Here is a 13,911-nt window from a genome sequence, read left to right on the forward strand (position 1 = left end):
AGTTAGAGTAACTTTTTGAACAAAGAAATCATACACATCATGCATATGAGAGTTACAAACTCTGCAAGAGTTACAAATACTAAAAGACGCCATATGTGCATTATTTAAAATGACTTTTATTTGGGTTTTAACTACAGTTAAGGGTAAACATATTAGTGTCATTTTCAACTAAAAATATAATTATAAATCCTTCATATTATGTGTATACTTTGAATCCCATCATTAAAATATTCTAAGTAAACATAGATACAGTTAAAACTTACTTTTAAACATTTTTTGAAATTGTTATGGCTACTGAAATAATCTGAGATTGCTAATTCTTTCATCATATTTATACATTTCCATGATTACTCTGGCGAGTTTCATGCTTAAGCCACTTTCTTCCCCCTACTACTATCTAGAAAACAACTTAACTCAGGGTTCTAGTGTCCAGCAGACTTGGAAGATTCAGGTTATGATCCTGTGAAGATTAACTCTAGGTGTCAACCTGATTAGATTACGGAATACCAAGAAACCTGGTAAAGCTATCTTTTTAGGTGTGTCCATGAGGGTGTATCCAAATGATATTAGCATGAGAGCCTGAGTGGACTGGGTAGGAGAGATCAGCCCACAATATGGGCAGGAATCATTCAATTTTCTGGGGGCCCAGAGAGAATAAAAAATGGAAAAAAAAAGATGAATCTCGCTATGTATCAGCTGGAGCTGGGATACACTCTTCTTTTCTGTCTGCAGACATCAGAGCTCGAAGCTCTTCAGCTTTCGAGTTCCACAACTTATGCCAAAAGCACCATTGGCTTCCCTGGTTTTGAGGCATCTGGACTTGGACTGAACCATGTTACCAGCATCCAGTTTGCAGACGGCCTATTGTGGGACTTCTCTTCACAGTTGTCTGAACTAATTTCCCTAATAAATCCCGTCATTTGTTTATAACATATCCTATTGATTCTGTCTCTCTGGAGAAACCTAATACAGATACAAAATTTAAAAATCAGAAACCACTCTACAGTGCCTCTAAACCCAAGCATTACTAATAACACAGGTCTTCAGAAAGTCTCCCACTTTGAAAATAAAAGCCAAACAATCTTTAGGGAGTTCCTACTTGGAAATCCATTCTGGATTCAGCATGGTTACATTACTTTCAAGAGGCTAACTGCCTTTAGTCTCTCTAAGCTGTACTTGATCCATGTATAAAAGAGTCCTTTTTAGAATATGCCATAATTCTTAAAGATAAGACTAATACAAGAATAATATCTCAACACAGATAATTAAATGTAAAGTTGCTGGTTAAGACTAGAGATACCACAACAATTAACAGAGAAAAAAAAAAGAGCTCTGTATGGGCAAAAAATTCAGGGAAATTCATGTAAAAGATGAGACAAGTAAAACATCAGAGATAGGTACAATTGGAATAGGCAGAGAGATGAGGAAAGGCAGATGGCATATATAAGTACAGGCATGGCTATAAGAATGAGCATTACGCCTACAGAAGTCAGAAAAACTTATTTAATTAATGCACAGTCAGATGGTAACACAGGGAAAACCAGTGGTGACAGAAAAGGTAAGGCTTTGAAAGCAACACAGAGAAGTTTGGAATCAAAGTAGTAAACACTTTTTAGACTTTTGAGGTTAAAAATGACATAATAATAAAGTGAGGCTTCAAGTCACTATTTGTATGAACCCAAATCCCTTCAGATTGAGAATAATCTCAAATTTCAAAAGCTTACGGGAGAATTTCACCAGAACTTACATTAAAGTGAACTTACGAACAAAGGTACAAAAAAGTCTAAGTAGAAGAGACAGAGAACAGTCAGTAAAAATGAGAGCAAATAAGGAGGAAGTATTAAGTCACTAAAGACTAAGGAGGAGTTATGTACAAAATATTCAGTTTTTAAATGCTAACCTCCAAAGACGTGAGAATTTCACCAGATGGCTTCTTACTTGTTAACTTTTTTTTATACAGTTCTTTATATTGCTTCACTCTTTGCCTATGTTCGTTAATATGCTTCCATGACCACATCCGTAACCTGGGGCAAACATTTACTTCAAGAACACCGTGTATAGCGTAAGCCCACCTAGTTAGAAGACAAAAAGAAAAACCCCCACTTCACACACTCAATTCAACAGTATGAAATATAACTGATATTGCCTCTACTCCAACAGCATACATAACTACTATACAGACTATGAAAATGGTATATTACCTGAGCACTTCCTTTTTACCAACCCATTTGCACTAATAATTCATAAATTATTAATCTTACCCCTTTCCTAGGTACAAATAAACAAAATCACTCAGTTTTGTTAAAATATAGCTTTACACAAGAACAATTAGGATATTAACTGACAGATAATAGTCAACTGAAAGAATAATTAGAACTTCTGGAAATTAGAGAATAGCTTAAAAACTGGAGTAACAAGACTTCTGAATTTTAAGATAGAGTTATACTGCATAGATTCCCATCAACTTTTCAGGTTATAAAATATAGGTTTAGTAATACAGATTTAGTGTGCCTTATAGGAGGTTTGAAAGAAAAAAAAAAGGGCACCACTAGAAAACAAACCAGGATATAGTTTTTTAATTATTCCAAAAATATAATAAATAAAAAATAAAAGTTTTTAATTATCCCTCTACAGTTAATGAAAACTATGGTATTCTAGTATCTCCAGTTGTGAATTGTGTTAGGAAGGATCTCTTAAGTCAATTTCATAAACATAATAAGCAAAAGCAGCTACATGTTTCTAGCCAAAAATCAAATTCAGTTTGTATCAGACCTAAAAAGAGTATCTTAAAAAATTATTCTGAAAGTCAAGAAACTTACTTTTATGCCATATTTTTTAAATATTAAAAAAATATAAAAATAAGGCATTTTACCATTCCCTGGCATGGTAGTGAAGAGGTACATCAGGTTTGAATTTCCTGTAAGGCAGATTTTGTGTCATCATATCAACTGATTCAAGAAGCTCCACAACACTGAAATACTAAAGAATGGAAAAATTAAAGCTCTTAAATATTTCAGATTTTTTGTTCATTGTTGAAGATAAAAGTTAAATGACTTTTTAAGAAAATTTTACCATATAACATTATACATTTTAGAAAAACATTTAAAGTCTTAGTTTTGCTTTTAACAAATAATAATTCACAATTGAAAATTTCATTTAAGGAAATCACCTGTGGTTTATTAAATTCAATTGCTATGCTATGTAACTCAACATCCAGGTTTACTTTCGGGTCAGAAAAGTCAAAATCTGATCGGCGATTCATCTGAAGTTTGGCATTAGCAGATATGGGGCGAAATACTGGAAAATAATACAAATTTAAAAAATTGAGTTATATCTCAAAAGTCTCAAGGCACTAAAGGGATCAAGCTGAGAACACTGATTTTCATTTCTTTTATACCATTTCTACAGTTCCTACATGTCTACACCACCATGATTTTGTCAGATGAACTGTTAGTGGAGAAGATTCTTTTATCTTTTCCTGTTTATAATTCATTTTGTATCTATAAATACAATAAAGGCTAATTGAACTTTCTCTCAAAACACCAGTACAACTCTTAAAAGCATGAACATTCTTTATGAAGAAAATAGTCCAATAAAACAGTTTTAATTAAAGTACAGTTTAGAAAACAAATGAACATTAGAAATGCTTAAAAAGAAAAAAGATTATATTTAACACTAACATCCATTATAAAGTTATAAGTTCTGAATTTCTGGTCAATTTCTCAGTATCCACCTGTCCCTCCTTTTAGCTTGTAAAAGAAGGGCAGAGAAGAAGGGTGAGAGTTTGCCCAGGATTATCTGTTTGCCTCAACCCACAATCTAAGATAAATTACTCTCAACTGTTTGTATTTAGTGCAAATAATACAAAGAAAAAGAACCATGCAGAAGGAAATCAGTAACAGCAGAAGCTAGACAGAGATCAACTAGTAAATTATAAGCTAATTTTTATACAAAGATACTATACAGTTGTCTCTCAGTATCTGTGAAGGGACTGAGTTCACAAGGACCCCCATGGATACCAATATCCAAGCATGCTCAAGTTCCTTATATAAAAAGGCATTGTAACTGCATATAACCTATGCATATCCTCCCTTAATCTTTAAATCATCTATAGATTATTAATAATACCTAATAAAATGTAAATGCTATGCAGTTATGCTGTTTTTTTAATTTGTACTTTTTACTGTTGTACTGTAATTTTTATTTATTTTTTCCCAAATATATTCAATCTGCAGTTGGTTGAATCCATAGATTAAGAACTCACAGATACGAAGGGCTGATGGTATTCCTCTTGTTTTCATCATCCCCAAGGACTAGCACTTAGTTTTTTACACATTCAGCATTCAAAAATATTTTTCATCAGTAGAAATAAATGCTTAAATGTACTAGTTCGCTTATGTTGCTTATAACAAAATACCTGAAACTGGGTGATTTATAAAGAAAGGCATTTATTGCTTACTGTTTCTAAGGCTGGGAAGTCCAAAGTCCATCTGGTGGTGGTGACAGTGACCCAGGGGTCTCACACTGCAAGATGGTGGAAGCAGAGAGAGCAGGGAGAGAACAAGAGAGACACTCTCCTCTTCTTTTAAATCCCTCAGAACCACACCCCTGACCACCATTTTTAATCCATTCACTATGGCACGGTCCTACAATCCAATCACCTCTTCAAGGCCCCACCTTTCAGTTACTATAACAGGATTTCCCACCCTCTTAACAGTCTCAGTGGGGGCTAAGTTCCTAATACATAAAACTTGGTAACACAATTCAAGCTTCACTGAGTTTTGGGGGGACATAATTCAATACACTACATTAAAGATTGTGCTCTTTCTTCCACATTCCATTTTACACTAACACAGTAGGAAAAATCAGTAAATTGGTGACAGAAGCTACCCTGGACCTATAATTCACCGATCCTCCTTTTCTCTGTCCTTCACTTCTGCTTCCTGTCCTCAGTTCCACCCCTACCCTGCTGAAATCCCATCATCAGTTATTTTAATCATTCCCTTGCATTTACTCTAACTCTTTTGCCCTTCTCGCTTCATCAATATTTGCTCAGCAAAATCCACTTAACTCCACATCTGCACCTGAGCAGATGAAGCTGGCTGGAAAAAAACATACAATCACACTAATCAGTCTCATACTATCATAACCTCACAGATCTTGAGGGTCCTTAATGCTGCTGAGCAATCACGCAACATTCCTTCAGTTCAGGCAACAGCCAAATCCATGCCACAGCCTGTTTTTGTTTAGCTAGGAAAAAAAAAAAATTATTTTTACACTTTTAAAGGTTGTTTAAAATAAACAAAGAGGAATATGTGTTGGTGACTATATACAGCATGCAAAATGTAAATTATTTAATCTACTATATGCCCATTATTAGAAAAATTGCCCAACTCCTACTCTAGCCCAGTGGTTCTCAAACTTTAGAATTCATCAGAATCATCTAGAGAGATTACTAAAACATCAAATGCTGAGCTTCACCCCCAGAAGTTCTGATTCAGTAGGCTGGGATGGGGCCTAGAAACATGCATTTCTAAGTGATACTGATCCTGCTAGTTCAAACTGTACTTTGAGAATACTGGCTTAGTCAATTCATTCTCTCACTCGCCTACATGACTATTTCATAGCCTCTTTTCCCTCCACAAACCCCCCATGCTATGGTTTGAATGTTGGCTCTAAAATTCATGTTGAAACTTAATTTCCAAAGTGGCAGGACTGAGAGGTGGGGCCTTTAAGAGGTGCCTGGATCATGAGGGCCATTGCCCTCATTAATAGATTTATCATTCATAAATTAATTGACTATTCATGGATTAATGGTTTAATGAATTAATGAGTTGACAGATTAATGAGTTATCATGGGAGTGGAACTGGTAGCTTTGTAAGAAGAGGAAGAGAGACCTGACCTAGCACATTAGCCCACTCAGCCCCCTCACCATGTGATACACTGAGGTGCCTCACAATTCTGCAGAGTCCCCACCAGGAAGAAGGCCCTCACAAGACGTGGACTCTCAACCTTAAACTTCCCAGCCTCCAGAACTGCAAGAAATAAATTTCACCTCCTTATAAATCACCCAATTTCGGGTACTCTGTTATAAGCAGCAGAAAATGAACTGACAGATATTAAAAAATAAATAAATAAATAAATAATAGAAGAGCTAAGAAGAGAAATTCCATAAACTCCTATCACCATATCTACTCATCTACCCAATATTAGGACTTTTCTTATAACTAAAATCTATTTTATAAATGAACTGACCATACTATCTGTAGCAAAACTCTCCATTTAAGCACTAGATAACATTCCCTTACACCCACAACAATCTAAAAATTATCCCCCTTTCTCTCCTGCATCATTAATTTTTCATGTTCTACTGAATCATTACCATCTTAGCCTGTAAGATGTAAACAAGCTGTCCTCTCTCCCATTAAATACAAAAACAAATAAACAAAAAGAAACCCTTCATTCTCCCCTCCCTCACCAGCATATACACTAGTTATCAATTATTGCCTCTGAGTTCCAAATTCACCCTTCAGTACCTGCTCTGAAAAATGGTTTTGAGCCCTTTAAATACTTTTCCTTTACCAGCTAGCATTATATTGAGTTTTATCAGTGGAGGACACTGGAGAGACAGTGGCCTGGCTTCTCCAACACGCTTTAGTGTCTGACTCCTATAGCATGAAAGACTATTTCAGCACCAACCTTTTGCAGTATATGGCAGCTAGAAGCAGCCAGCAGCCAGCAACTTCCCCCAGCACCCTGCTAAGGCAGTTTTGCAGTAAAGTGCATACAGTGAGATGTTTCTCCATGAGGTCCCCTATAGGACAGATTTCCAGATAGTTCCAGACGGTGAATATCCAACAAGTTTTGCTGGCACAGCACTACAGAGACTTTCCTGACATTCTGTAAGCCATGGCTATGTCCTCTCCAATAAGGTGTAGATCTCAGTCCTGAGGGAAAGGAGCCCTCTTCTTTGGGCACTACATCTTAGCCCTAGGGTAGAAGCTGTTCCTTCTATCTACTTTTCCTATATTCTTTTGCATTCTACGTTTTATTAGCCAATCCCTTGTTACTCCAAACCCCTCTATAGTATACAATTCTTTGAATTAAACTTTCCCTGTTGAAATTACCATGTGGTGTCCCTCTCTTCAACAGACCCTGACTGATACACAAGGAAATGACTGTATGGCAAAGGAGAAATAAGTCAAACATATAAGTACTAGATTTGAGAATCATCAGCATACATGATAGATATCTCTTTTGAATATTTCCTATGAGGAGAGAATCAAAAAATAAAACCAAATTCAAACCAATGAAAATAATATTTTAAAAGTGGGCACAAGAAGCAGTACCATTTGAGGAAATTAATTAAGAGTAATCACGAAGTAGAATACAGAAAAAAAAGTATCACTAAAGCCAGGAAGAGAAATACTTTCAGGAAGGATTTTCCATAATTAATGACAAAAGGCATCCAAATTCAAAAACTAAGTTATCCATCACCAATAAAAATTTACTGAGTGCTCTAAGGGTAGAAGAAACTGCACTCCACTATGTGCATGAGGATATTTCAAAAAGATTGGGGAAAAATGAAATTACAAGATATTAAAAATCTTTCCATGAACTTTTTGAAGACCCCTTGTATTTTAGTAACTCATTCTTTTACATGCTTATAAAATTTGGAAAACAGAAAAAAGTATAATAAAGAAAATTTTAGCTGTACATTTTTAAAAGAGTAAGATCACACTACTGGCTGTGGCAGCTAGCCTTATTAAACTGTATTTGTTACTTCAAAATGTCTTTATAAACATTATCATTAATTATTATTTAATATCCTTAGAGATTTACCATAATTTATTAACATCCTCTTCTACAGGATATTTTTCCCTACAGTTTTGAAATACAGACCAAAGCTCTCAATTAAGAAAGTATATCATGCATTGATGACATACCTAAGCAAAAATCCTCCAAAATATTTATTGAAAAAATCCACGAATATGTGGATCTGCGCAATTCAAACCCATGTTGCTTGTGGGTTTGCTTATATTAACTATATAATAGAAAATTTAACATGAAATATCAGTGACATCAACAATGTTGATTTAAAATTTGTACTCACTACTTTAATTATAATTTTTATTTTATGAAATGAACTTACCAAAATCATAACCTTCTGGAACATTTTCATTGACAATGCCTTTCCTCAAACTGTCCTATTAAAAGACAAATTGCTTTTGTTTATATTCATACCAATATACCTCTATCCTATAAAATCCTTTTATCTGCAGAGAAAAATGTTTAAAAGCAATTTTTTAAAAAATGACTCAAACTTAGAAGGACTTACTTATGGCAAAATATGAAAGTGGTTAAGCAAAATATCCTTAAACTACTATTATAAAAAAATGCTTGAGGAACTGTTAAGATGTGTGTGTATGTGTGTATGCATGTTTGTGTACAGGCACATCCATATTCACCTTTTTCTGTAAATTGTGCTAATGAATTTTACCTATGACGATGAATTAAATCTTATGCAAAATATAATACCAACAAATATATATACACACATATCAAAAAAATTTACTTACCAATGATTCACCATAATCATTAAGATAAAACATCTGAGACTTCACATTCCAATAGGCAAAAAGGTTATCCAATCGAACTAACTGAAAAAAAATCAAGTTCATTATCTCATTTTCTCTGAAGGATTTTTAATATATGCTCTTCTCAGAAGTCTCAAATAATTAGTAAGCTATATCACAGTTAAGCAAATAAACACAATTCACATAAACCTTTATCTGTAGATTATTATTTGCCTTTCTAAATGTCTCTTTCATCAAGTCCACAGGTTGACAAATATAGTATTTCTTTATTTTACCTTACGAACTAGTTTCTCAGTTTCATCATGTAAACATGGAACCCAGTATTGATCAGTCGTCTGAAAGGAAAAAAGAAGAGTAGTTAAAAAGGTCATCACATTTAAAAACGGCAAAGTAATAAATCATTACCTATCATCCTAGACCACTTTTCCAGAAAATAACTATGAAAACATATCATTCAGTCAAAGAATATTAGCTGATCACAAGGAAGGCTCTGCTTTCAAGCAACTCATTACTGGTCAAAAAAGTAAACAAAAATAAATAGTTACAAAAGAGGCAAATAACTCTAGTACTCTGCTTTGCTGGAGCTAGAGTAGCCCCCTAAAGACCGAGCTGCTGAGATACCCCTTTCCCCTGGGAGTGCAGTCAGCACTGTACTGCTTCCTGCCCTTCAGGGCCCAAGCAACAGCTGTGCCCTGCCATTCTGGAGTCCCTGCTGCTGCTGCACTTGGCCCAACAGAAGCTGGGACATTGCCAAGTCCCATAATCTAAAGTCACCACTGTATGGTGCCTTACCTCCTCCAGGGTCTAGAGTCATCACTACATAGTGCCACACCTCAATGAGTAAATACTGAGCCCTATTACTCTGGTTCCCAAGTTTTAGCTGTACCCTGCTCCTCAGGCCCAAGCCTCCAAACCACCCCTTTTGCCCAGCGTCAGGCCAGTGCTGTGCCCTGCCCCCAAGGATCAGAATCATAGCTGCAACCAAGTCTACTGGGCTTGAGTTTCCAAGGGGGTGCCTCACAGTCACATATCCTGGTCCTGTGGGCAATCTACATCCAACCCTGCAACAGAAAGTGAACCTCTACCCCAAGACCTAGATGCCACATTAGGTTCACAAGACCCTGAACCTAAGATCCAGGCTCCAGAGCCATTCAGAGCACCTGCACCTGGAACCCAGAGCCAATGAAGCTGCTTATAGGTTACATCAGACCCAACACCAAGAGTGATCCCCTCAGTGAAGTATCCCCACTGTGGGGAAAACAGAAGTAGGAATATCCCAAAAGCCCTTGCCACTAATGACCTTAATACGTCAATATTGCCACAAACTTCTACATCCTTGGTCACTTAGGCACCCCGTTATCAGTGATGCTGATCACAGCTGAAGAAGCTGCTCAGAGACTATACCACGGTATCGATATGATACTAGAATCAACATACCCTTCCCAATCAATACACTAAGAACCATCTGCAGGGGAAAGACTTTGAAAGTCACTCTGTAAAGCTTCGAAGAGGTGATTCTATCACCAGATGGACAGACAATAACACGGGGACACAAGAAACATGAAAAAGCAAGGACAGATGACAATGCCAAAGGGACACAATAGCATTCTAGTGACAGATCCCAAAGAAAAAGAAATCTACAAATTGCTGGGAAAAAATTCAAAACAACAATCTTAAGAAAACTCAAGAAGATACAAGAAAATCCTGAAACAGAATTCAACAAAACCTGTAAAATCATGATACAAACAAGAAATTTAACAGAGACAAATGTCATAAAAAAAATTTAAAAAAAACCAAACAGAAGTCCTACAGATAAAGAAATCAATGAATAAAATAAAAAATACAATACAAAGGTCAACAGCAGACTACAGCAACATACAAAAACCAGTAGCGTTTCTATATACCAACAATGAACAAGAAATAAAGAAAGCAATCCCATTTACAACAGCTTTCAAATAAGACACTTAAAAATTAATTTAACAAAGGAGTTGAAAAGTATCTATCTTGAATACTATAAAACACTGATGAAAGAAATTAAAAAGGATACAAAAAAATGGGAAGATATCCCATGTTCATGTATTGGAAGAATATGGTGAAAATGACCATATTAGTCCATTTCTGTTGTACATATAACAAAATACTTGGAACTGGGTACTTTGTAAGAAAACAAAATTTATTGCTTACAGTTTCGGAGCCTGGGAAATCCAAAGCCCAGGGAAACTATCTGGTGAGGATCTTCTTTGGTGGTAGCTTTACAGCAATGCAGGGGTCTCACATGGCAGAAAATGGCAGAACAGAGAGAGAGACACTCTCACATGCTCTCCTTTTAAAGCCCTCAGAACCATGCCATAACCACCATTATTAATCCACTCATTAGGGCATGGTCATCAGAATCTAATCAACTATTCAAGGCCCCACCTTTCAATTACCATAATAGGATTTCCCATCCTCAACAGTTATAATGGGGACTGAGCTTTAACAACTTTGGAGGGCATTCAAGCTACTGCAATGACCATACTACCACAAGTGATCTATGGATTCAATGGAATCCCTACCAAAATACAAATGACATTTAAAGAAAAAAAAAAAAAAAAAAAAAAAAAGAACTCCTAAAATGTATATGGAACAACAAAGACTCCAAATAGCCAAAGAAATCCTAAAGCAAAAAGAACAAAGCAGGAGGCACCACATTACCTGACTTCAAAATATACTCCAAACTGTAGTAACCAAAACAGCATGGTACTGATAGAAACAGACACGTAGCTCAACCGAACAAAATAGAAACCCAGAAATAAATCCGTGTATATACAGCCAATATTTTTCAACAAAGGTACCAACAACACACAATGGGGAAAAAACTGCCTCTTCAATAAATGGTGCTGGGAAAACTGGTTATCCATATTCAGAATAAAACTAGACCCCTGCTATGGATTGAATTGTATCCCCCAAGGGTTCATGTATTAAATCCCACTGTAACAGTGTTGAGGGTGTGCAATCCTATTATGGTCATTGAAAGGTGGGGCCTTTAAGAGGTAATTAGATTGTGAGGACAATGGCCTAGTAAATGGATTGATCCATTCATGCAGTAATAAATTGATGGTTTAATGGTGGTAATGAGCATGATTCTGATGGGTTTATAAGGAGAGCAAGTGAGCAGGTTAACTCTCGCTCAAGCCATTCTACACATGATAACATGCATCGCTGTAGAGGCACGACCACCAAAGCCCTCATCACACGAGCCCTCTGGACTGTGGATTTTTCAGCCTGCCAACTGTAAGAAATAAATTCTATTTCTTTATAATTCAACCAGTTTCAGGTATTCCGCATAAGCAACAAAAACAGACTAACACAACCCCAATCACTCAACATACATAAAAATCAACTGAAAATAAATTAAAGACTTAAACATAAGACTTGAAACTATAACGCTATTAGAAGAAAACATGGAAATGCTTCAAGACATTGGTCTGGGCAAAAACTTTATGGAAAAGACTTCTAAAGCACAGGCAACAAAAGCAAAAATAGACAAATAAGACTACATCAAACTAATAAAGCACAGAAAAGGAAACAAAGAGAAAACCTGCAGAATGGGAGAAAATATTTGCAATCCCTATGCATCCAACAAGGGATTAATATCCCGAATATACAAAGAACTCAAAAACTCAACAGCAAAATAACAAATAATACAATTAATAAATGGGCAAATGAGCTGAATATACTTCCTCAAAAGAAGACATATGAATGGCCAACAGATACATGAAAAAATATTCAACAACACTAACCATCAGGGAAATGCAAATCAAAACCTCAATGAAATACCATCCCACTCCAGTTAGAATGGCCATTACCAAAAAAAACAGAAAATAACAAATGCTGGAGAGGATGTGGAGAAAGAGGAACTCATACACTCTTGGTAGGAACATCAATTAGTTCAGCCATTACAGAAAACAGTACGAGGTCCCTCAAAAAACTAACACTAGAACTACCATGTGACCCAGCAATGCCACTACTGGGTATATATCAAAAAGAAAGGAAATCAGTATATCAAAGAGATATTTGCACTCCCATGTTTACTGCAGCACTATTCACAATAGCCAAGATATGAAACTGACCCAAGTGTACATCAACAGATGAATGGGGGGTTTTTCAAGATGGCGGTGGCTGCGGTGGTTGGTGCGGAGCAGCTGAGGTGGAAAAGGTGGCCACTGGGCCTCAGGCAGCTGGGAAACTTGTGGACCTTCCTCTTGCCATCTCTTAAGGTAGGACCGCTGCTGGTGGCCGGTCGTGGGAGGTGACCGCCACTTTGCCCTCGGCATCAGAGGCTGCCTCATTTACAGGCAACAGCTTTGAATTGTGGAGCAGGAAAAGAACTGTTTCTTAGCTGCAAAAGCGAGTCTCGAAACAGGGAACACGGCGCCAGGGCTGCTGTGGATGCAGACAGGATCCCGGAGGCCGGGGCCGCGCTGAAGGCGGCCAGCTGCCCTATTCAGGATTTGAGGTTTTAGGCCGGCATTAAAGAAGATTCCTGGGAGTGCCCGAGCCGTGCAGCGACTGAACAGCCTGAGGCGGCAGCAGCCGAGAACGGGGAAGGCGGCAAACCAGAGGCAGAGAGTGAGTGCCCGACCTGGCACAACCCTGTGAGTGACCCCCGGACCAACCCTGTTTGGGGGGCTGACGCCCACCCAGCTCCCGCATACATCACCAAGCCACTCACCGCCCCGGGGCTGCCTCCATTTTCCCAGGTGCTGGCAGCTCCGCCCAGCTCGGCCCTCACTGAGCCTTCCCACTTGCTTGGCCCGGTGGGGGGCTTTCCGCGGCCTGCGGGCCGGCCTCCCCTCCCACTCCCTCTGCGGTTCTCTGGCGGGTTGGTGGCGTGGGGCGGCCCCAGCCAGTGTCGGGAGGGCAAGGAAGTATGGGCGGGCCGACTGTCACTCCACCACACCCTGGACTCCGGCCCCCGGTTAACTTCCTGCTACTGGGAGGCAGTTACCATCTCTGCGGCCACCACTTCGGGAAAAAAGCCTAACCAATTTCTGGTTGGGAATAGTGTGGTAGGAGAGTTCCCAGATCCGCTTGAACCTGCCGGAGGGCTGGCTGCAGGTGGGCGCTAGACTCGGTTTATACCGGGGGGATACAAAGGTGAACAACTCCCGAGAAAGATCTACACAGTGCTACAAAGGCACCCAGAGCGACCGGTCATCTGTGCCTAGCAGAAACCTGCTAGACTCCCTGGGCGAGGCAGTACTGAGCAGGGTCTTGAAGGCCCAGCTGATAGACGAGGGTTGCAGAAGACACGCCCCAGCCCAGCACAGT

At 38.0% G+C, this 13,911-nt stretch overlaps 1 protein-coding gene across 5 annotated transcripts in view; it reads right to left on the reverse strand.

Annotated features, from left to right (window-relative positions):
* Positions 1–13,911, reverse strand: part of VPS13A (vacuolar protein sorting 13 homolog A) — a 270,889-nt gene that overhangs the window by 216,350 nt on the left and 40,628 nt on the right. For all 5 annotated transcript variants that reach the window (XM_063081395.1, XM_063081392.1, XM_063081391.1 and 2 more), the window contains exons 8-13: positions 8,874–8,933; positions 8,581–8,661; positions 8,154–8,208; positions 3,170–3,297; positions 2,873–2,979; positions 1,901–2,072 (exon numbers count right to left, since the gene is read on the reverse strand). In XM_063081395.1, the coding sequence (XP_062937465.1) occupies positions 1,901–2,072; positions 2,873–2,979; positions 3,170–3,297; positions 8,154–8,208; positions 8,581–8,661; positions 8,874–8,933 (603 nt within the window). The remainder of the gene's footprint in view (positions 1–1,900; positions 2,073–2,872; positions 2,980–3,169; positions 3,298–8,153; positions 8,209–8,580; positions 8,662–8,873; positions 8,934–13,911) is intronic.

Source organism: Cynocephalus volans, chromosome 16, assembly GCF_027409185.1.
Source record: "Cynocephalus volans isolate mCynVol1 chromosome 16, mCynVol1.pri, whole genome shotgun sequence".
NCBI classification, from domain to species: domain Eukaryota; kingdom Metazoa; phylum Chordata; class Mammalia; order Dermoptera; family Cynocephalidae; genus Cynocephalus; species Cynocephalus volans.